Source organism: Mercenaria mercenaria, chromosome 3 (assembly GCF_021730395.1).
Source record: "Mercenaria mercenaria strain notata chromosome 3, MADL_Memer_1, whole genome shotgun sequence".
NCBI classification, from domain to species: Eukaryota; Metazoa; Mollusca; class Bivalvia; order Venerida; family Veneridae; genus Mercenaria; species Mercenaria mercenaria.
In genome coordinates this window covers 4,755,943-4,781,510 of record NC_069363.1, presented here as the reverse complement: position 1 = coordinate 4,781,510, position 25,568 = coordinate 4,755,943, and the positions used below count along the sequence as shown (strand labels likewise).

General features: G+C 34.8%; 2 protein-coding genes across 7 annotated transcripts in view; one reads left to right on the top strand and one right to left on the bottom strand.

Annotated features, from left to right (window-relative positions):
• LOC123525549 (sperm flagellar protein 2-like) overlaps nt 1-1,948 on the top strand; it is a 49,780-nt gene extending 47,832 nt beyond the window's left edge. For all 3 annotated transcript variants that reach the window (XM_053537772.1, XM_053537771.1, XM_053537770.1), the window contains 2 exons: nt 501-626; nt 1,558-1,948. In XM_053537772.1, the coding sequence (XP_053393747.1) occupies nt 501-626; nt 1,558-1,626 (195 nt within the window). In that variant the 3' untranslated portion in view covers nt 1,627-1,948. The remainder of the gene's footprint in view (nt 1-500; nt 627-1,557) is intronic.
• Nucleotides 1,949-2,353: 405 nt separating this feature from the next.
• Nucleotides 2,354-25,568, bottom strand: part of LOC123525942 (axotactin-like) — a 142,866-nt gene continuing 119,651 nt past the window's right edge. For 2 of the 4 annotated variants that reach the window (XM_053537764.1, XM_053537763.1), the window contains 10 exons: nt 16,715-16,759; nt 11,946-12,102; nt 10,459-10,652; nt 9,622-9,802; nt 8,078-8,311; nt 7,386-7,462; nt 7,139-7,165; nt 6,223-6,346; nt 5,565-5,641; nt 2,354-5,331 (listed from right to left, as the gene is read on the bottom strand). In XM_053537764.1, coding sequence (XP_053393739.1) covers nt 4,876-5,331; nt 5,565-5,641; nt 6,223-6,346; nt 7,139-7,165; nt 7,386-7,462; nt 8,078-8,311; nt 9,622-9,802; nt 10,459-10,652; nt 11,946-12,102; nt 16,715-16,759 — 1,572 coding nt within the window. In that variant the 3' untranslated portion in view covers nt 2,354-4,875. The remainder of the gene's footprint in view (nt 5,332-5,564; nt 5,642-6,222; nt 6,347-7,138; nt 7,166-7,385; nt 7,463-8,077; nt 8,312-9,621; nt 9,803-10,458; nt 10,653-11,945; nt 12,103-16,714; nt 16,760-25,568) is intronic. The other 2 variants (XM_053537766.1, XM_053537765.1) reach the window with 2 other exon arrangements.

The following is a 25,568-nucleotide window of genomic DNA, read 5'->3' as shown; positions in this document are numbered from 1 at the left end:
AAATTTCAAATTTTGGTAGATATATTTTAGGTACTTAAAACAATGGATATTTGTGAGAACTATTCACTTATATAAACAAGTTTCAGATGTCCTGATATCAATTATTGTTTGGAAGATTTGGAAAATGTGTATCAGTATATACATGGTATCTCTAAATGCATTTCCAATTTCACATTGTGAATTCAACATTTAGTGAATAAATTAAACTGGAAAAATTACAGCAGATTTGCTAAATAAAGTTCATGTAAATCTATATTTTTTTATAGCATGCAAATTGGATTTTAAAAAAGAATCAGCACTTCCTGAAGTTCTTTTTGGGATAGCTTCTTACTACATACTGGTGCACTGAAGGTTTTAATAAGGTTTGGTAATAATATTTTGAAATAAGGCATAAAAAAATTGTAAGCTATAGTCATACAATTAAAACTTTTCATTTCAGTATTGTCATAGATAAATTTTGAATACATCATTAAAATAGTAAAAATGTTTTCTGCTTTCAGGAAAAGTTGGCCAGTGTTTACCAGGAGCTAGGAGATGAGAGTTTATCTCCAGTACCATTTAAAGTACTTGCTGAACACCCCCTCGTACAAGATATCATACAAGCCTGTAAAACATTTAAAGCTTTGGTAAGTTTGACTATGTTAAATATAATTCACTTTGCAAGTGATACTCCGGTTGAAATATTCTTTAAAATAAGTGGAAGTAGATCTACTTTACATTGTAATAAAATACTAAGAATTTACATAGAAAAATAAAATGCATGGCTAAATTTATCCTAAAAACTGATTTCAGTCAAATTTTAATAATAGAATTAACAAAAGGTTATTTAAATAGTTATTACATTTAAGTAAGTTTTTCTTTGACTCTACTCGGTGTTCCTATGTTAGTTACATGTTTTCATCTAATTTTTGACCTTTACAGCTTTTTTTTAGATTTTTACAAGTTTTTATGATGTGTTCTTAAACCTTTTGCAGTCAGCTATTCTGTTATTTTGGCATTTTAATTACTAAACACTGGTTCAGGCAGTTCTTGACATTTTTGTCTGATATATGTATATTATTTTTTTTATGAAAATCATTTTAAGTAAGAAACAAAAAGTCCATAAACAGTAATCAGTTATAGTTTATGAAGTGCATGGAGACATGTGTTTATGGGGAACTGCAATATTGCTTATTTACAAACAGCAAAAAGACCCTGCCGTTACATAACTGAAATACTGTTAAAAAATGGCATTAAACCCAAAACAAACAAGCAAAAAGACACCATTTCAAAATTGGAGAATGTCATATATATTTGCAGATACCAATACTAGCATGAGATTGGGGATAAATATTAGATGTGTTGACTGCGGTCATGCAACCGAAATACTGTTGAAAAATAGTGTTAAACAAATCAAAAACAATCATTATTTCTGCTGCAAAGTGTTTGTTTACTGACAAAATTGATTTTAATGTTTCTCTTGGATTAGTTTTCATTCAACTGAAGTGTTAGAAGTAGGATTTAATATTATACCTCTGTTAATTTCTTAGAAATGAACATTTGTGATTTTCTTTTCAGGATCTGAAGTCCATCCTGTCATCAAATGATCCTCTGATTGAGGCAACAAGCACAAAAACTGGAGAATAGATTACCATACGAGATCTGATATGTGCAATTAAGTAACATTTTGACTGAAAACAAGACTTTGTAGAAAAAAAACATTTCTTTAAAGATGTTGGAAATTGGACATTAAAGAAAAGAATTTATATTAAAAAAAACTAATTTGTAACCAGAACAGACTGTTATTTGGACGGATTAAGTTACCAATTTGTGAGAGCATTCTTGACTTGTATTTGTAAATTTTGCATTTACTTAAGAAATTTTGGAAATGTGATAAACAGCTGTGATATTGTATTTTAATTTTATACACTTTTGTTTTATCAGAATAATAAACAAAAAATAAACAACAGCCTATGTTGTCTTTTTCAACAATTGAAAAAATTGAGTGAAGATGTAGATATTCGATGATATATGACCATTTACACTCCCAATTTTTAAGGGATCCTAAATCATTGAATTAATTTTGTGATCTATGAATCCTTTTTTTCATAGAATTTTATGATCTGTCAGTGATAGAAACATTCTCCTTAGATTCTGCATTTGTACATTGATTATTTGAGAGTGCTGAATGGGAATATAGAAATGCTGGTTGTCTGGCACACTGTCCAAACCTGTAAAAGGTGCAAATTAGTTGGCAGACTTCATTAATTACTGATTTATCTCCCCTTCTAACATAAAAAAGACAGCGGGGGAGATTATGGCTGTTTCTTTGAACTAAATTGTTAATTTGGAAGAGAAGGAAACTACACGAAAGTGGAGGATTTTGAAGATTTATTTGACAAGGCATTAAATATTAAACAATATTTAAAAAAAAAATAAACATAGATATCTATAAACTGAGATAAGAAATACTGCAAACTGCATTTTATCCAAAAGTAGATAAAAACTGCTAATGTTATGCAGGTAAAATTTTACACTGTTCAAAAAGCAAGCTGAGTCTGCATTTTGTAGGTTTCCATAGAAATGATCCGTAATGATTCCTTAAAATAAATAACGTAACTTGTCTAGTGCTTTTACAAAAACAGCAAACATTTTACTTATTTAGATTTTTAATCAATATTCATCCACAACCTATTTTGTCTTATATTTTTTTCAACATTACAGTACATCCATAAGGTTATAGAGCTATATTACAACATATATATAGAACAGCGTCTATTTTGTCTTTAGGACAATATAAAGTTTGCAGTATTTTTTGTTCAAGAAATATAAACAAATAGCTGGCAAACTGTGCAGGTCTATAAATCTAAATATAAATAATGCATCCGACGCCAGCATCTTGCATTCATATCGTCTCATGTACATGTAATTAGGATTCTAAAAGGGACATGCCTCGATGATAAACGTTAAAATACAATTTTTAAACCAGATGGAAATTATGAAAAATTACCAGTGATAAAACAGAAGTAGAAATAGTTCTTCGGGAGAACAAGATAATGTACCACTAAATTATTTCCGTCTTATACGGAATTTTTACGTCGTAACTATTACACAAAAACTCACTTTACTACATACAACACAAACATGCTTTTATTGATCAATACTGCACAGAATATACCAAATGACTTTTGTTCTTTTATTACATGTACTAGTAAAGTTAAAAGTAATTCTGTGTATTTCGTATTTCCAAAAACATAGAAAAAAATCTGGAAGCATGTCCCTTTAAATGAAATATGCAACATATCTTTTAATTTTTAAACAAAAAAAATTGAGTTAAGGGATAACATATTGTTTATCCTACCATTCATATTTTAGAAAAAAGTCTGAAAGTTTTGAACACATTCCTCAAGCTGCTAAAGAAGATCCATATAGTTTTTACAGCAATTTATGGCTAAATTCTATTCTTCCCCATATATAACACCAAACTAAACCTCTGTACAGTTAAAATGGTGCAAATAGCAAAGTACTTGCAGAGCTGTTTGTGAGATTCCCCATACAGGCACTTGGCGTGTGACCCAGACCACATACCCTCCTACAAAAGCCCCTCTACTACCCTGGTACCAACACTATACAATCTTGTAAAATATGTTCTTTTTACCATATACCGTACTTACACATAATGATAAAGTTTTGTCAGAAAAAATAATATATACTTAGTGCTATTTAAGTACTCAAATATACAGGATATTTTTTTCTCTAAGAACTTCATTATTTTATGTAGCTATTTGGTATAAACAACAGATTTTACAGTTTGGTACCATGGTAGTAGAGGGGCTTTTGTATGATAAAGGGGGTGGCTGGAGAGGTTGGGGCAGGTAACATGAGTGCCTGTGAATCCCAAAAGGCTCACATAATGAAAATTTATTGGAAGTCTGCAAATTATTATGCTTCATATAATACAACCTCTGTAAATGACACTCTAATGAGCAAACATCACAATAATTATGACCTATAGTAAATGAACTTTTACACAGCAACAACCTCTGCGTAACAAACATTTCCCAGCGATGTTCATTCTACAGAGGTTGTAGGGTATCAATTTTTTTCAGTAGCTTGAAAAAAAAAAATAAATAAATAAATAAAAACTGGGACCCATTTCTACATCATAGAAAAAGATCAGATCCTCACATGAATAACTATTTTAATAATATATTGGCAAAACCAGTCTATAAAAGATGACTGGTCTGCATAAAATTTTTCAAATCATTTTAAATGTCTGAATTGGGAATCATTTTTCAGTAAAGACTTTTCTAGATACAGAAAGTATTAAATTAGCACACACATCTATTTAAAACTACAACAAACATACATTGTAAATTAAAAACAAACAAAAAATCACAACATATTGCAACAGTTCTGAACTTGGAAATACATACCATTACAACAGCACAAAAAGCCATTGTGGCTTGCAGTACAAAAACATACAATAATATAACCATGGTTTTCAGTTCCCAAAATTGTGGGCATTTTTAAACCATCTATAACAAGTCCTGTTACAGATGCACCATTCTCTCATGATTACAGAGTCCAATGATGTCATCATTATTCCACAGGGACTTATTTTCAAAGATTTTGTACCTGTATCAATCTATGAAAACAGAAACAATTTTGTACTAAGTTTGTTTTAAACTTGAAATCAGCAAATTCTCATCCCCATTTTGGCTGAAGCAAGGACATTTCATGCCAACAACATAAATGATCTGACCGTATATGCACATCAGTCCTACATATTACTGCACCTGCGTAATTACACTGGAAAATATTCAAATCTTGGAATTTGTAAGAAATTATTGCATCACTTTTTTCACTTGTAAAGCAACATAATTTGTAGCCTTTTTAAGTATTATCACCACCGTTTGTCATAATACTTGGTTTTTGCTGGATTATTTCTGGTCCTATATCTATCACAGGCGAGTTTGGAAATCCGTAATTCACAATCTTTGGATTGTTCTTTAAGGTAGGGGACACATTTCCGGAGGAAGCATTGTCCGAGTGTGACAACGGTGAATTAGTGTCTGACATATATGTGCTATTTTTAGAAACAGGAGATGGTGGAGAATTATCTCCCTTGTAAGTTTGTGAAACACCAGGTGCAACATCGTCACTATGGTAACTACCATCACTTTCAGTTCCGTGAAAAATGTCTTTCATAAGGGTTTCCTGTTCTTCGTCAGGCTTTGACTCTGCCTCGTACCCACTGTCGCCATTGTATTCACTTATATGATGAAGTGGGGGCGGGGGTGAAGGAGACTCTGACTCATTATCAGCGTCATTATCCTCATCATCTTCATGCTGAAAATATGCAAGTTGATTATATTAGCAAAATACACTAAAAATGTTCTTTAAAAGTCATGAAAACTAGAAGAAATGCAAATAAAACATTCTTGGGAATACATTTTATTTTTTCCTTCAAGAATTCCATACACATTTGAATATTTAAAATTCTACATTCACATCTCACTATGGCCAGTATTTTGCTTTTAAAATCTGTAAATGAGTACATTCAAAATATCATATTATCTTACACATGGCAGCGGTGTGGTTTCCATAGCGATCGGATGTGTGGGTCCATTTCCAAGGTTTTCAAAGTCCTCAATATTATCTGAAACAGAACAGGAGTTAAAATTTCAGTAAAACTGTAAAAGAATGCAAATACAACACATTGGCATAGGAGCGATCTCAAAGTGTTGGGGGACAGGGGCAATGGTTGCTGTTGCTAAGGGGCATTAGGGGGTGTCCCACTCCCCATTAACTCTCATGAACAGATTCAATCAAACTTTGCATTATTTTGCTTGGCTGCATTCCATATTTCCAAAGGATCTTACAGATTTTATTAAGCATCAGAAAAGCAAAATGCCAGGTGGAGCCTGTAAAAAGTTTCCCCACACTTGGATTCAGTGTTGTTATACATGCTGGTCCTTTGGGGTCATTTAGTCCATTCAATACCTGTGTAATGGAGTTCTGCTTAAACCGGTGCTAGGGGGTGTTTAGGGCGTCACACTTTCCATTACCTCTCATAAAAACTCGATCAAACCAAGGTTGCATTTACATTACATTGTACTTGGTTGCATTCTTTGGTTTCAAAGGATCTTTTTAAAGACTTCATTTAAACATTCAACAAATTTAAATCAACAATAAATTACATCTGAACTGATTGTATGAATATAAAGTAAGCTATGCTACCTTTTGTGACTTTCTGTCTCTCCATAAGTTCTAGAACTTCAGATATTGATGATGCTGGTCTGTTCTTCTTACGATTGTAGAATCTTTGTTCTGGATATATTGGTCCCTCATCTTCTGATTGCGGCTATATATGAAATGCCAAACAAATTAAATAGTTCATATATTATTACCTCGAGGTAAGTCAGGTGCAACTTAAATCTTGTTTTCATTAACAAGGTTAAGAAGACCACACACTGGAACTGAAATAAAATTTTAACTTCATCTACCTGAATTTTTGTTTATATTCTTTTTACTGGCTAAAATGAATCCAAAATAAATGATTTAATTAAAACTGTTTTCTTTCCTGTGTTCACTACCAAAAGTATAAAAAAAATGCTTTCAGTCTTTCTTGTGCTATTACAATGCTTGACTAAGTCACTTGAAAAAATATCCTTATTTGGAAGTTTACTGTTTTTTCGTTTAAATTACTTTTATGTTATCATAAAGTTTTATCAAAATCATGCACAATAAAAGTCAGTTTTAAAAGAAATTGAGAGTGAAGTTCCTCCTCCAAAAGTGTATATACATGCAGTTTGTATCCATTTTAGGCTCTATATTGTATAGTATGAAAGATCATACGATGTTTTTTTTTTGTATTTCTGACAAGATGTGATGTGTGCAAGAAGTGTACATTTACACAGTGTTTACAATTTGTGATTTTTTTCATAAAAAAATCACATGTTTAAAGGATTAAGTACTCCTGATATGCTCATTTCAGACACAGACTTGCTATTTTATTCAAAATTTTAAAACATAGTGTGCAAGCAAAAAGTCAGAACCTTGAACAGAAAGTTTTGAAACTAAAACAGACATGTGTCAAGATGTCGTCTCTAAACAACAAAAGAAAGAGCTGCATTCAAATCAAATGGTATCTTACCATTAGTCTTCTCTCAGTTATTAACCTCTAAAAATACATTTACACACTTCACATATGCTGCAGACATACATACTAGTTCTTTAAAACTTTCCACTATTAAAATATATGCTCAAACTATTCCTATTCAATATTGTTACAATTCACAGCTTGAATTTAATAGTTATTTAATCTCTTTTTCTCTTTAGTTTCCATTGGATTAAACAAATCCAAATCGAAGTAGTAACTGAAATACTATTAAAAGTCTTACCACACTTGTATATGTATAGGAAGATTCACTGGGTGGAGGTTTAAAAGTGGACATTCCATCATTTTTCACTGGTTTACCTGTAAAACACTCATTTTCATCAATTTCATGATTTTGTAATGAAAATACAACGAGATACAAACATAAAGACTTTTCATACAGGTATGGAATAGATACTATGCAACAGAACAAATTACCTAATACCATTTTTTTATTTGGGGTTAAAGTAACATTGAAGCTATTCTGGTCATATGGCAACTGTTCCTGTTTTCATCATGGGCAGGCAATTATGTAGAAGCATCGACTTTCCATAAGCGAGCCGGATGGCTTCCTCACAGGAAGAATCCAAGAAGTACGCCAAGCGAGGTTTCGAACATACATTGGTTAGGGGCAAGTTATCTGAAATCAGTGACCTTTACCACTTGAAAATGGAAACCCCAACAAATGACCTACTGTTAGTCCATTGGAGAACTTCTAAATATGACAGAATTTTACCAACTGTTGAGCTAAAAATTTCAGCAGTGTAAGACACATGATTATAAGTCAACTCCCTTAGCCATCGAAGCCCCATTTTCAAACATAGTACCTGATTTTGAAAGCCTTAAAGATATTTCTTTACCGCCTGATTTCCAGCATACTGTATATCCCTGAAAAAGGCTCTGCCAAACATGTTATGATAGAAATTTTCTACTTACTACCAAGAGTTGCAGAGACCATACTAAACTCATCCAGCCTTGCCAGGTAGTTTTGATTCTGGTGATTTTCCAGTACAGGATCATCTTTCTCCTCCAAATATTCTTTCATCTCTATTTCTTGTTTCTCTTTTTGTTCTTTCTCCTTCTGTTTCTCCTTATTTCTCATCCGGACCAGAATGATGGCAATCAGTATTGCAACAATTAGCAGGAATGCCACAACAGTCAAGGCTATTGCTGAAAATTGGATAACAGTGGCAATATGTATTGCAACAATTCAAAGGAATGCAACAACAGTCAGAGCTTACTAAATCTGAGAAATCAAGCAGAACGACTAACATGTAATATAACAAATATGAGATTTTTGTCAATATAAAATGTGAAGTGTCGTGGAGATATGGAAAACATTACAACTAGAGGCAGTTGTGAATCCCAAAGGTCTAATTTTAAGAATTTCTTTCTAAGTTATTCAGCTACATCAGCTTATTTCAGCCAAATAATTCCAACAGACTGAACAGACAGATCTAAGTTAATGTCATTTACTTAGGAGAGAGAAATGTCAGGCATTACAAAACAATTCATATAAACTGTATTACTGTGTCCTGTGGTAAAAAGATTACACTGTCAATCCAGAAAACTCAAATTTACTTGCTGGACACTGAAATTTCTGCATGCCAGTGCTCTACATTGACCACATTAAAACACCAGGTTGTCTGTTCAAAAAGGAGTTGGGCTATGTAAGCCAACCATGGCTGTATCTAAAATTTCTCTCAGTCTCCCTTTGGTGGCTTCCTTTAAATCTGTCCCACCAGTCAGATCACTCTGGATCTGTACTGATAGAGGATAAAGTTTGTGCTTGTGAGTGGCTACATTTGTATGTAAAGCTTCTTTGACTGTGTTTAACCTTTAGCTTGCTGGTGGTGAGTTATTCTGCCTTTGCAACCAGTGCAGACCAAGATTAGCCTGCACATCCGTGCATCACATCAGTCGGTAAATTTTCAGTTAAAAACCCTTTGAATAATAAATGGTATTGCCAAAACTGAATGATGGACCAGTTCATTTTAGAAATTTAGCAGGGTAAAGGTTAACACGAAAAGGGTGTTACATGAATTTTGGTATATGTATAATAAAACTATTAATTGGCTTTTTCATCTGATTTTTATATCCTAGCTGTACATAGCTATTGCTTTATATTTTTGTTTTGTTTTTGTTGGGTCTAACATCACAAAGACACAATTATAGGTCATATGAAAAACCATCCAGCTTTGATAGTGGGGGAACAGCCCAGGTGATAATACCAGGGTAAGTTATTCATTCATTATTTCATTACAGGCGGGCACCTGAATAGAACCACCAGCCTTACAGAAGCCAACTGGATGGCTTCCCCACATAAAGAATTCAATCGCTCGAGTGAGGGCTTTATATAGAGATCAAAGATTATTAACTGATAAAAGATGTGTGCCTTGGGCATTACTTTCAAAGTATAAATATTTTGCAAGATTCAGGATTACCACTTCAAGAAATCAAAAATCACAGAGATACATTACCAACTATTTCGTCTTCATGTTTTTCTCTTGATTCAAAAGCAATATCTGTTTCCATGGCTCTAGATGAACTGGGTGTGGTGTGCCTGGTAACCACTGGGCTGGTACCATTTGCAGGTAATGTAGGTGCAGGGCCAATATATAGTGTATCTGCAGGGGCCGGGTTCCAGGGGGGCATCGTCAACTATAATGAAAATGACAATAATCATCAGATAGTTATGTATTGAATTAGAACTACTCCTTGTTTTGGTGGATTTAAAGCTACTCCTTGTTTTGGTGGATTTAAAGCTACTCCTTGTTTTGGTGGATTTAAAGTGAACACAATTGACATAATTTTCGGTCACATGCCACTGGTTGAGGTGCCTGTGCTGACATTATTAAAGGCATTGATGGTCACCTATCTAGAACCATGGATCTTCCCATAGCCAGCTGGAAGGCTTCAGAGTATTGAACATTCCACAATTCAAAGCAGGCTGTCATACAAAACTGTGGTTCAATTCAAAGTCTGTGTGTATAACCACTCTTCAGACAGAGGCCTCAGAACTAGTTGTGTAAAAATGGAAATGGAAGCAATGTATACTAAAGACACAACCTATAAACTAAGAGGTATAGATAACTCACTGTGAAGTCACCAAGAAAACTCCCTGGTTCACTTGTTAAATTAAGTAACAATGAACCAAGTAATTTTGTTAGGCCACTATGCATAACTTGAGATTCATAAAAAACAAGCTACAAAAAACTAGATTTGATAAAAGTCTATCAAAGAAGTTGTCTCAAGAACCTGACTGATCTTCACAGAACTTGCCTTTAACTTCTTTAGCCAATGAAATCATAACTTACCCTGGTATTATCTATAACAGACTGAGTTGGTGCAGGAGTTGTTGTGGAGGTGGTAGCCATGATGTCCCGTGTACTGCAGCCAACAATCTCTGGACCATAGACTGTAGCTATACCTGTAGAGTTCTGGTTATCTCGTAGGTCTTTCAATGGTCGAAGGGAAAATGGGAGATCACCAACAGGGTAGAATGTCACTTCTATAAATAGAAACAGAAATTCTGTAAGAATAAGTAAGATATAGTAACAGGCAGCCTTAATAAATATTGAACTACATTATGCAGTTTTGAAAATTTTCTTGCCAATTGGCATAATCTGAATAACTGAAATGAAATGCATGGCCATATTGTGTCAGTATTGAACATTTGCTATTACTATAAATGATGGTGATGACTCGAAACAAAAAAAAACAAAAGAAAAAACAAAAAACTTTCTGACAAAAGATACTTCAAATACTTTTTGACAAAAAGTTCCAGAAAGCTAAAACATATAATTATGATGCACATTTTGAGCACTCATCACTGAATATTGTAATTCTATCATCATTATTTATTTGACAGAACCATGATTTTTCATTTTTATTTTGCAATAATTGTAATTTGATTTGATAAAAATGCTTTATTTCAGAAGAAATGTTTTACACCTGCTCTGTACCTTAAAATGCTTTCTCTTGTACTTACCACCTTCTAGTCCTGTCCAGCTACATACAAATACAGACAAGATGTAATAGATATAATTATTTTGTTGTGGTGTGTTCAAACATTTCTAAGTATATGTCTACACGTAATTTGTCCTACACCTCTAATACAGGAATACAGGCTACTTCCACCATGAATACAGGATACTTCCACCAGGAATATTAGATACTTCCATCAGGAATATTAGATACTTCTACCAGGAATATTAGATATTTCCATCAGGAATAACTATACTTTCACCAGGAATATACTATACTTCCACCAGGAATACTGGATACTTCAATCAGCAATATTAGATATTTCCATCAGGAATATTAGATATTTCCATCAGGAATATTAGATACTTCCACCAGGAATATACTATACTTCCACCAGGAATACTGGATACTTCCACCAGCAACATTAGATACTTCCGCCAGGAATATTAGATACTTCCACCAGGAATACTGGATACTTCAATCAGCAATATTAGATATTTCCACCAGGAATATTAGATATTTCCATCAGGAATATTAGATACTTCCACCAGGAATATACTATACTTCCACCAGGAATACTGGATACTTCCACCAGCAACATTAGATACTTCCACCAGGAATATTAGATACTTCCACCAGGAATATTAGATACTTCCATCAGGAATATTAGATATTTCCACCAGGAATACTGGATACTTCCACAAGGATTATTGGATTCTTCTATTGCAAGACTTAAATAATACTTATCAATATTGTTACACCCATAAAAACAGATATACAGACAGACAGACAGACAGACAAATATGTTTTCACTTACCTGACATACAACCGGAGAAGTTCAAGTAGTTAACATAGTCTTTTGTGTCCTTTATTTCAGCAAACTGTGTATCAAGGATTCCTCCAATCATTATTGTGTCCAGTTCATCAAGAGCATTATCAGGGACAGTAACTCTGCCAATTCCCTCTTCATCAATCTGTATTTAAAAACTTTGCAAATTTAAATTGATCTTTTAACTTAAGAAAGTTGTAGAAAATTTTCAAAAACTTTGGAAAACAGAAACCAAAATAAAACATTTTTAAAAAATACACTTGCAAACTATTTGTCAATGACCAAAACAATGACCAATAACACGACTGCTTTCTTACATTGGTCTACAAACTTAATTCCTTCTGACTTCAGGACATGTATAAAAAATTTAAATACTTAACTGCAACATTGTCTTAGAATAAATGTACGAATTCTGTATCGGCATAATTTCAAAATAAACATGCATAGTTAACTTTGTCTTAAAACAAAATTAGTTAGTTGGATGCTTATAAGAAGGAGACAACCAGTAATTTTATCACAACAGAAAGGAAGTTGCAAGAACCCAGCCAACTGTGATGAAAAAACAAGAAAATGTTAAAATATTGGCATAGGAACAGAAACAGTTGGCTCAGTAATAAATGTAAAGTTTATCACCACACTGGGAGAAACATCTTTGGTCTAAACATGTTTGGCAGATGCCATCCCAATGACCCCACCCTAAACTGTAGTTTGGAAATGCTCCTTTGCCAATGTAATTACATTCATAAAGGAGAAAAGCTGAAAATCAAGAGTCAGGGTAAAGCCATGCAATGATTTCTATAAAACATTCCAAGACACACAAACAGGCCTGTAGTCATCAGAAATTCAGACATGCAAAATTATAAATATGCTATATGTTTGCCTATTACAAAGATTTTATTCAAAATTGGAAAAAAAGATATATGCTATAACTAGGTATCTTTAAAATTCCAGCATAAGAATCTTATATACTAGGAAAACATCTTTGGATCTAACCATTTTGTAGAAAAATGTCACATAAGCAAAGAAAGTTCAATAATATAATTCCATCTAAAACAGCTTTATATCTATATTTCTAGAGTCTATAATGATTAATATAGAAGCACTCTTCTGAACCATCAGGATTTACAAAAACTAACTAGAAGTCATTTTTCTCTTGTGGTGTGTATAAAATTATATAAAGGAGGGAAGTCTTTTTCAGTGCTATGGTAAGTCTATATTTTCTCAAATACGAAGTTAATGAATACAGGCCTAAGCCTACTTCCAGATCAAAACATAGCTATCTACAATCTATTTAAATCAACAAGCAGTACTTAAACTTATTTTTTTTTTAACTCTCTTAACATAAGCCTTTCCCTTACAGAAGCAAGCCTCTGTGGCGTACATGCTGCGTATTTGCTGTGTATATGCCGCAGACACAGTAGTACGCCAGAGGAGTACATTTTACATACACCATATGCCGCGTACTATTTCGACGAGTACACAGCATGTATGCAGGAGGTCACTAGTACACTTCAAGTACGCAGCACAGACTCTGAAAATTTATGGAGTACACTGCATGTACGCAGGAGGGACTTGTACAAGAATATAGTACACTGCATGTACACCGCAGATACTTTGAAATTTGTGCAGTACACTTCATATACGCGGGAAAGACGTGTACAATTTCTTTTGGCATTTATACTTAGTTTTTTTTTAGCTCGACTATTCATAGAATAGTAGAGCTATTGGACTCGCCCATGCATCGGCGTCCGCGTCCTGATTTTGGTTAAGGTTTTGTATGTAAGCTGGTTTCTCAGTAACCACTTGTGGGAATGGATTGAAATTTCACACACTTATTCACTGTGACAAACTAAATTACACTGCACAGGTTCCATAACTCTATTTTGCTTTTTTACAAAATTATGCCCCTTTTTCGACTTAGAAATTTTTGGTTAAAGTTTTGTATGTAAGCTGGTAACTCAGTAACCACTTGTGGGAATGGATTGAAACTTCACACACTTATTCACTGTGATGAACTGACCTACATTGCACACCTTCCATAACTCTATTTTGCTTTTTTACAAAATTATGCCCCTTTTTCGACTTAGAAATTTTTGGTTAAGGTTTTGTATGTAAGCTGGTATCTCAGTACTTACTAATGGGAATGGATTTAAACTTCACATACTTGTCCACTGTCATGATCTGACATGCACTAAGCAAGTCCCATAACTCTACTCTTTTTTTTTTCAAAATTATGCCCCTTTTTCGACTTAGCAGTTTCTGGTTAAATTTTTGTATGTAATCTGATATCTCAGTATCCACTAATTGGAATGGATTGAAACTTCACACACTTGTTCACTGTCATGATCTAACATGCACTGTGAAGGTCCCATAACTCTACTTCGCATTTTTTTTACAAAATTATGCCCCTTTGACTTAGCAGTTTTTGGTTAAGTTTTTGTATGTAACCTGGTATCTCAGTATCCACAAATTGGAAAGGATTGAAACTTCACACACTTGTTCACTGTCATGATATGACATGCAGTACAGAGGTTCAATACCTCTACTTTGCATTTTACAAAATTATGCCCCTTTTTCAACTTTTGTATTCATTCAATTGACAAGGCTGTTGAATAGTCGAGCGTTGCTGTCCTCCGACAGCTCTTGTTTTATAAATTAAAGTCTGAAGTAAACTTCATATATGTGGGAGGGACTTTTCTTTTCATTTTCTTTTGGTGTTTATACTTTGAATTTTTTTAGGTAAAAGTCTGAAGTACACTTCATGCAGGAAGGATTTGTACATTTTTTTTTATTTTTTTTTGGAAGCAAGAACTTGATTTCCGAGTAACTTTTATCTTAATAGCATAGAATAGTTCAGATTACCGGTATTCTGAACAATGAAAATTTGCCAAACTATTTGCAATGTTCATTTGTGAAGCTTACATCTTAGTGATTTCTGAGCTGCACCTTGCATGCAGTGTAAAAATATATTCTTTTTCATTTTGAATTAATCCTGGAGCTTTCTAACTTGGATAATTGAAAAGCCTTATTTGAACTTCGTTGCATTACATTTTGTAATACATGAAATAATTACCAAGATAATGCCTCAACAGCCACCGAATGAGAAGAATTAATAGCTCTCACTGTTATTTGAATACTCTTAAGCAAAACACCATTCTATCATGTTTTATAAAGGCTTTAATGCTCATAATGTTAACTCATTAAGGCCTCACCAAATTAAAAAGTTGTTCATCGGATTTGCCGCTCGTATATTTTCAGAACGTTTTTGGCTAATTGCGCTCGCCCCATTGGAAAAAATCAATCCAAAATTTTTTGGTGCGTTACTTTTTACGGACGTAAAAGTGTATAAATGCTTATATAATTCCAGTCCTAGATTGTTCTCAATTGGATTTTAATCAAAATAAATACATACTATGCACACATCGTCTATAATAAATCATAACACTTGTATTTAGTTGCATTAAAGTTGTTTCCCCTTGATGCAGTTACGCCATTTTCTTCAAATGTTTACCAAATTACATGCTACAAAAATTGATTTATTTCATTGAAAAGTGGATGAAGAAAAGCATACTCATTTATTTGATCACTTATCTTTTTTCTGTTTTTTTCTGTCCAAATGATCAGCATTTGCATACGAAAGTTGGTGGGGTAAGGAATTTACATTATCACAGCAGTTTGGCCACAAGAGTACACAGCATGTATGCAGCAGGAGTACACAGCATGTACGCCGCAGGACTCGGGCCAGGGGTACACAGCATGTACGCCGCAGGAGTACACGGCATGTACGCCGCAGGGGTATAACACCGCAGGCTCATTTGCATGTGAAAAGTGTATGTGCCGCGTACATGCTGCGTACTATTTCCCGCATACTAAATTCCTCCAGCGTACATCCTGTGTACTATGTAGTCCACAGCATGTACACAGCAAGTAGTACGCGGCAGAGCTCATTTGCATGTCAAAAGTGTACTACAAATGTACTATCGATGTATGTGCGGTGTATATCCTGCGTACTATTTAAAGCCCTTGATTTCAGTACACATCATGTACGCATCATATACGCTGTATGTACACAGCAAGAGTACGCAGCAGGCCTTTTTCTTCTGGAAGGGTTATCTACACAAGACAATATAAAAAGTCAATTTGATCAGCTTTTATTTTTTTCAGGATGATACAGCTTTTTTATGTACTACACTTCTTTTAAACAGTCCCAAAATGTAAGACATGTTTCTCATAAACATATTTGTAAAATATCTGACAATTATATGTACTGGAAGTGTAAGAGGGTATTAAATACGTTTTAATTTATTTTGCATTTGTTATTGATGCATGAATAAATTAGAAATTTTCAATGTTATAAGCCTTCATTAATAAATGAAGATACAATATGCAGATAGAACAAAATGTTTCAATGTTACAAGCAGCTATTAACACGGTACAAATGCAAACATGCAAAAACACAGTAGAAGACAGAATGTTTCTATATTATTCAATGATGTAAGCAGCCATTTATACATGTAGACATCAAAACACATGCAGAGAGAACAGAAAACATGCAAATTAATAAATACACACAAAAGAATTACAAGCAGTACAAAACAATATTGGTTTAAATACATTGCTTTTCTTTGTGAATCATTTCATATTACAAATATGAAAAAAATATAATCTAGTGATTAAAAATATAATCTAGCGATTCCTGAGGAGAACGTTAGCAATAGCGACAGTGACAAATAGAAGCTTCGGCGATGATTACTTACGCTAACAGTTTTGTTTCTATATTTAGGATGATTCTCGTCTCTTACCTAGTAATGGGGTAGCGCAATATACATAATTAGTTCAAGCATGTGATTTTAATCAAAACAGAATGATAAATAAACACTTTGCTCCTATTAATTTCAAGTGATTATATCTTCACTGCTGAAACCCCATGTGAAAGCTTAGCTAAGCAGCTCTTTCTATGCGGTTTTTCTTCATATTTAAAAGACACATCGTGTAGAATGTGAATTACTCCAGTATACAACTATAATAACTACAACACTGCTTTATGATGTTATCTAACTCATTAAATCAGGCTGCAGGGACTTCCCTTAATGAAAAGTTTGATGGTGTTGTTACCAGCATGTAAGATATCCTCACCTCACTGCAAACAGTTGTTAACCGATTCTAGATGTCCCTGCAGTTAACCACTATTTGCACTTACTTGATGAATTATGATTGTCCATAAACCACAGTCCCTGGATTTCAGTTAGCAACAGTTTCAAAGTTCAATGATGAATGACTTAAGACAAGTTGTCTATGGTAAAATAACAATACCTAGAAATCAAAATTTGAGCTTTCCTAGGATTGTGCTCTCTCAACTGAGGTAGGTGCACAAGTTTGTTTCTATTATGACAGAGAAGTTTTACCAAAAACCAAAAACGTGTTTGTGTGTTTTGAGATGAAGTGTTCTCCTTCATCAACACAACATTGTGCCTAAACCCAACTGTGTGCTATTTTAGCCATTTCCAACACCAAGTGTGTTATATTGTAGTTTGTTTGAGACCCAACAGCTGTTGCTTGAAAAAATGGTGTCTTTTAAAACCAGAACCAACTGTGTATATGGTTATTTGCATGAAACCTATGCAAAAATTAGAACAATCTATTAGCAGAAATCTACCATTTATTTGTAGCCAAAACCATCTGTGTAATATAATGGATTTTTGTTTACCAAAACCATACTGGTTTAGTAAAAAAAAAAAATCTGCGTGAACTGTGATATAGGAAGCATTGTGCAAGGCTCAGAAATGTGTAAAGAGGCTTTTAGCAAAAACCTTTTGCAATAAGCTGCAGGGCAGTTGTGCATACATATCATTGTTTCTTTGTTTTGTAAAGTTCTAAGTCCTATTGATACAATGTATGTCATACTGCACTTCAAATGCACAGGCACACATCCAGGCATTATATCAGGCATAGGAGGGCAGATTGGTAGAACCATCAAACTAATACCCCAGTCACACATACGGCGCAGATAGCTACGTCTAGCCACAGATAGAAACGTTGTAATCCATATCGATCCATACCTGAGCCGTACGGATTGGTATGGATTGATACAGATTACTACTTGAAGGTACGGCTTAGGTACGGATCGATACGGATTACTACATTTTTATCCGTGGTCAAATGTAGCTAACCGCGCCGTATGTGTGACTGGGTATAAACAGGGATCACTGAAGTGAGGAGCATAACAGTCAACACCAGGGAAGTATCTTCTTGACCATCAAGGCCCACGGTATAAAGAAGATTATTGACAGCTATCGAAATACTGTTAAATCATTTAATTTCGTCAGCACGAAATTTCGTGGTTTTGGCCAAAACAGCTGTTTCGTGGGGACGTAAATTCGTGGATTTCAAATTTTTGAATTTTTTTTTATAATTTCCACAGGCCTAGATCAAGTAAATCATTTCGTTCTAACATGTGAAACCTACATGTGTCAAACAGTGCTACCATGGTTACCAAATTTGCAATCTACGACGTGGGAGATAAGCAAGTGATCATGTGCCAATTAACGACCTCGTTATCTTATATGTCCCCGTAATTTCCAAAATTTAATGAAACTGTGAAATATCCCTTACAGAAGCAAGCCTCTGTGGCGTACATGCTGCGTATTTGCTGTGTATATGCCGCGAACACAGTAGTACGCCAGAGGAGTACATTTTACATACACCGCATGCCGCGTACATGCCGCGTACTATTTCGACGAGTACACAGCATGTACGCAGGAGGTCACTAGTACACTTCAAGTACGCAGCACAGACTCTAAAAATTTAAGGAGTACACTGCATGTACGCAGGAGGGACTTGTACACGAAAATAGTACACTGCATGTACACCGCAGATACTTTGAAATTTGTGCAGTACACTTCATATACGCGGGAAAGACTTGTACAATTTCTTTTGGCATTTATACATAGTTTTTTTTTATAAGTTAAAGTCTGAATTAAACTTCATATATGTGGGAGGGACTTGTTCATTTTCTTTTGGTGTTTATACTTTGAATTTTTTTAGGTAAAAGTCTGAAGTACACTTCATGCAGGAAGGATTTGTACATTTTTTTTTTGGAAGCAAGAACTTGATTTCAGAGTAACTTTTATCTTAATAGCATAGAATAGTTCAGATTACCGGTATTCTGAACTTTGAAAATTTGCCAAACTATTTGCAATGTTCATTTGTGAAGCTTACATCTTAGTGATTTCTGAGCTGCACCTTGCATGCGGTGTAAAAATATATTCTTTTTCATTTTGAATTAATCCTGGAGCTTTCTAACTTGGATAATTGAAAAGCCTTATTTGAACTTCATTGCATTAAATTTTGTAATATTACATGAAATAATTACCAAGATAATGCCTCAACAGCGCCCGAATGAGAAGAATTAATAGCTCTCACTGTTATTTGAATACTCTTAAGGTTTAGGAGTGTATCACCAAAACACAGAAATATTTTACAAGAAACGCGTCAATGCCACGAAACCAGGTTTTCAACACTTTTCATAAGAATAAACAAGAGTGCCAGAATGTCACAATATACGCCCGTCACAGCAAATTTCTTTACTCTAGCACCTGTATTTGCAGATGTAATTTTAATTTTGTGGTTGTTTAGTAATCATTGTAATTCTTTTGTTTTTCTAAGTCCACAAAAAAAACCCTTACCAGGTAGAGATACCTTAAAATACACCTAAAATTAGAAAGTAACAACTATGTTGTACCACAGAAAAGTGGTCTTGGTTTTTCCCTACGGTCAATTATAAAAAAGTTACAATTTAAGTTATTTATAGTAACAACTAAAGGAAGTTAATCTTAAAAAAAAAAAAAAAAAAATACAAAAAAAAAATTGTAAGTCCACACAGAAATCCTTACCAGGTAGAGATTGGTCAAAATACACCTCAAAATTGGATGTAACATGCATGTTGTACTACAGAAAAGTGGTCTCGATTTTTCCCTACGTCTAGTAATGAAAAAGTTACAATATAAGCTATTTATAGTAACAACAAAGGGAAGTAATTCTAAAGAATGGAACTGCGCAAGACACTTCGTCTCATGATGGTGTATAATTGTGCCAAGTTACATCAAAATCCCTCTATGCATGAAGAAGATATGCTCCAGACAAACTTTTCATTCTTGTATCCTTTGACCTCTGTGACCTTGACCTTAGACCTAGGGACCTGGTTCTTGCGCATGACACTCCGTCTCATGATGGTGAACAATTGTGCCAACTTTCATCAAAATCCCTCCATGCATGTAGAAGATATGCTAACCCTAACCCTAACCTAACCCTATTTTTAGTAACAATGACCTTGACCTTGATCCCAGAAACCCCAAAATCAATCCCAAGCTACAACTTTATGTAAGTTTTCTATACACCAAGTTTCATCATGATAGCTCATTCCTAAGTTAAGTTATTGACCGGAAACCCTTTTTCTATTTTAAGTAACAGTGACTTTGACTTGACCCTAGAAACCCCAAAATCAATCCCAGCCTTTGTCTTGATATAAGCTACATACATACCAAGTTTTATTCAAATATCTTTACCGAAACAAAAGTTATTGACCGGAAACCCTTTTTCTATTTTAAGTAACAGTGACCTTGACCTTGACCCCAGAAACCCCAAAATCAATCCCAGCCTTTGTCTTGATATAAGCTACATACGTACCAAGTTTTATTCAAATATCTTTACCGAAACAAAAGTTATTGACCGGAAACCCTTTTCTATTTTAAGTAACAGTGACCTTGACCTTGACCCCAGAAACCCCAAAATCAATCCCAGCCTTTGTCTTGATATAAGCTACATACATACCAAGTTTTATTCAAATATCTTTACCGAAACAAAAGTTATTGACCGGAAACACCATTTTGACGCCGCCGCCGCCGCCGCCACCGCCCACCCGCCTGACCGACATCTACCCCAATCTAATAACTCAGGTTTTCGTTGAAAACCTGGTTAATAAACGAATAACATCATTACCAATATTTTACTTAACCATTACATGTTCTGCCGTACTGAAAATATTCTGAAAAAGTTGTCCCCCTTTGAAAATGGTTGCCATTTGTAAAGAAATAAAAATAAACAATTGCTGAAAACTGTGTTCCACTTAATTATGTGAAATTTCAACACTCGCATGTGATTGCAAATGAATCAAAACTAACATGTGTAACAGTTCTTTGAAAATGGTGAGTTTTTGAAGACGTTTGACTGCCCGGAAGTGGGTCCCATTTAGGCAGTCATTTTTTCGGAATTCAATGTTTATATTAGTATACTGACACTTGTTTTGTTGTTTTTGTAATGAAAGCGTGTATATTACTTATATTACTCTACAAAACAAGTGTCAGTATACTGATATAAGCATTGAATTCAGAAAAAAAGAACTGTTTAAACAGGCCCCACTTCCAGACAGTCAAGCGCTTTTAAAAACTCACCATTTTCAAGGAACTGTTACACATGTTTGTTTTGATGCATTTGTAATAGCGTGCAAGTGTTGAAATTTCACATAACTAGGTGGAACACAGTTTTCAGCGATTGTTTATTTTTATTTCTTTACAAATGGCATTCATTTTCAAAGGGGGACAACTTTTTCAGAATATTTTCAGTACGGCACAGTACGGCAGAACATGTAATGGTCAGGTTAAATATTTGTAAGGATGTTGTTCGTTTATAAAATATTTCAATGTTTTGGTGATATACCCCTAAACCTTAAGCAAAACACCATTCTATCATGTCGTATAAAGGCTTTAATGCTCATTATGTTAACTCATTAAAGCCTCACCAAATTAAAAAGTTGTTCATCGGATTTGCCGCTCGTATATTTTCAGAACGTTTTTGGCTAATTGCGCTCGCCCCATTGGAAAAAATCAATCCAAAATTTTTTGGTGCGCTATACATTTTACGGACGTAAAAGTGTATAAATGCTTATATAATTCCAGTCCTAGATTGTTCTCAGATGGATTTTAATCAAAATAAATACATACTACGCACACATCGTCTATAATAAATCATAACACTTATATTTAGTTGCATTAAAGTTGTTTCCCCTTGATGCAGTTACGCCATTTTCTTCAAATGTTTACCAAATTACATGCTACAAAAATTGATGTTTTTCATTGAAAAGTGGATGAAGAAAAGCATACTCATTTATTTGATAACATCAATCTACATAATTTTGGTAAGGGTAAATACTTATTGATGCATGTCACTTATCTTTTTTCTGTTTTTTTCTGTCCAAATGATCAGCATTTGCATACGAAAGTTGGTGGGGTAAGGAATTTACATTATCACAGCAGTTTGGCCACAAGAGTACACAGCATGTATGCAGCAGGAGTACACAGCATGTACGCTGCAGGACTCCGGCCAGGGGTACACAGCATGTACGCCGCAGGAGTACACGGCATGTACGCCGCAGGGGTAGTACACCGCAGGCTCATTTGCATGTGAAAAGTGTATGTGCCGCGTACATGCTGCGTACTATTTCCCGCATACTAAATTCCTCTAGCGTACATCCTGTGTACTATGTAGTCCACAGCATGTATGCAGCAGGTAGAACGCGGCAGAGCTCATTTGCATGTCAAAAGTGTACTACAAACATACTATCGGTGTATGTGCGGTGTATATCCTGCGTACTATTTAAAGCCCTTGATTTCAGTACACATCATGTACGTATCATATACGCTGTATGTACACAGCAAGAGTACGCTGCAGGCCTTTTTCTTCTGTAAGGGATTTTATAAGAAAAGTCGGCTCCAATTAAAATGTGTCAAAACTGCATAGCACCCGGGATATAGTCTTGCACAATTAGCATTCATAATCAAAACAAATATCCAAAATATAATGTTGTTTTGCAAAATGAATGCGCGTCTGCATCTAAAATCACAAGCTGTAGAACTTGTGCATGTGTTATTTCCTGCTGAGAAACGTGTAATGCGAATTGGGTAATAATGCATCGAATGCAAATCTAGCAATTAATTTATAATATTTAATAGTCCCCAAGTACTAGTTGTTTACTACATGTCAGTAAAAATAATGGCTAGTGTATAAACATTTCAGAGCAGGGCTGAGTAAATGCATGTACACATGTAACAGCCTCAGCATAGTGTGGTCTGTCACATGACGCTACGTCAAACTACTATTTTTAGTATCAACTTTTACTTTGACCAGCATGTTGTAAACAAACCACAGGTAAATGTCTGAATGAAATAGTCAGTTTTGTTCCGACGCATACCTATGTTTATCGTTGATGGAGCCTCCATAAACTACACAAAAGCTGCAGTCAGTAGTGCCGCATGCACACAACTATGAACCAGATCACATGGCTATGGTGTCTTTTTTGGCGACATTGAGTACAATTTACATTATCTTGGGTACAATTTGTTCATTGGGACTTAATTTCGTGGTTGGGCTGAACCACGAAATCCACGAAAATGAATCCTCCACGAATAATAATGATTTCACAGTATACAGATATATTACTAAATTCAAGACCTAATGAAGGTGTTGTACAGCATTCTGTTTAAATATATTAGTGCTGAAACAACAGACATATGTATACAGCATGAGTATAAACTAAACATCAACATGTCCTAAGAACATGCACTAAATACATGTATATATAGTCTGGTATAACATGTATAAACATACATGCACATGCCATTTATATTCTAGAATAAGAAACACTTAGGAAAAGTTACAATATCCTGTGAAAAAGAATTTCAAATCTGTACACTGAAGAGATCTGTAATGTCCCTGTAAATGGGATTGTAATGTCACAGCAAAGAGGAATGTAATGTCCCAGCAAAAAGGAATGTAATGTCCTGGTAAAGAGGACTGTAATGTCACAGTAAAGAGAAATGTAATGTCACATTAAAGAGGATTGTAATGTGCCAGGAAAGAGAAATGTCATGTCCCAGTAAGAAGGACTGTAATGTCCTAGTAAAGGGGACTGTAATGTCTCAGAAAAGGGGGCTGAAATATCCCAGTAAATGGGACTATAATATCTCTGTAAAGGGGTCTGAAATGTCAAAATAAGAAGGACTGTCATATCCCCGTCAAGAGAAATGACATGTCCCAGTAATCAGGGCTGTAATGTCCCAGTAAAGAGGACTTCCATGTCCCAGTAAAGGGGACTGTAATGTCCCAGTCAAGAGGAATGTCATGTCTGAGTAAAAAGGACTGTAATGTCCCAGTCAAGAGGAATGTCATGTCTGAGTTAAAAAGGACTGTAATGTCCCAGTAAAGAGGACTGTAATGTCCCAGTCAAGAGGAATGTCATGTCCGAGTGAAAAAGGACTGTAATGTCCCAGTAAAGAGGACTGTAATGTCACAGTAAAGGGGACTGTAATGTCCCAGTCAAGAGGAATGTCATGTCCCAGTAATCAGGACTGTAATGTCCCAGTAAAGAGGACAGTAATGTCACAGTCAATAGGACTGTAATGTCCCAGTAATCAGGACTGTAATGTTACAGTAAAGAGGACAGTAATGTCCTAGTAAAGAGCACTGTAATATCCCAGTCAAGAGGACTGGCATGTCCCAGTAAAGGGGACTGTAATATCCCAGTCAAGAGGAATATCATGTCCGAGTGAAAAAGGACTGTAATGTCCCAGTAAAGAGGACTGTAATGTCACAGTAAAGGGGACTGTAATGTCCCAGTAAAGAGGACTGTAATGTCCCAGTTGAGAGGACTGTAATGTCCCAGTAATCAGGGCTGTAATGTTACAGTAAAGAGGACCGTAATGTTACAGTCAATAGGACTGTAATGTCCCAGTAATCAGGACTGTAATGTTACAGTAAAGAGGACAGTAATGTCCTAGTAAAGAGGACTGTAATATCCCAGTCAAGAGGACTGTCATGTCCCAGTAAAGGGGACTGTAATATCCCAGTCAAGAGGAATGTTATGTCCGAGCGAAAAAGGACTGTAATGTCGCAGTTACAGTGAAGAGGATTGTAATGTCCCAGTGAAGAGGACTGTACTTTCCTAGTAAAATGAGGGTTGTAATGTCTCAGTCAAGAGGACTGTAATGTCCCAGTCAAGAGGACTGTAATGTCTTAGTAAAGAGGACTGTAATATACCAGTCCAGAGGATTGTAATGTCCCAGTAGAGAGGACTGTAATGTTCCAGTAATCAGGGCTGTAATGTCACAGTCAATAGGACTGTAATGTCCCATTAATCGGGACTGTAATGTTACAGTAAAGAGGGCAGTAATGTCCTAGTAAAGAGGACTGTAATATCCCAGTAAAGGGGACTGTAATATCCCAGTCAAGAGGAATGTCATGTTCAAGTGAAAAAGGACTGTAATGTCGCAGTTACAGTGAAGAGGATTGTAATGTCCCAGTAAAGAGGATTGTACTTTCCTAGTAAAAGAACTGAAATTTCTCTGTAGTGAGGGTTGTTATGTCTCAGTCAAGGGGACTGTAATGTCCCAGTCAAGAGGACTGTAATGTCCCAGTAAAGAGGATTGTAATTTCCTAGTAAAGGATTGTAATATCTTTGTAATGAGGGTTGTTATGTCACAGAAAAGAGGACTTTATGTCTCAGTAAAGAAGACTGTAATGTCCCAATAAAAGGAATTGTAATTTCCTAGTTAAAAGGAT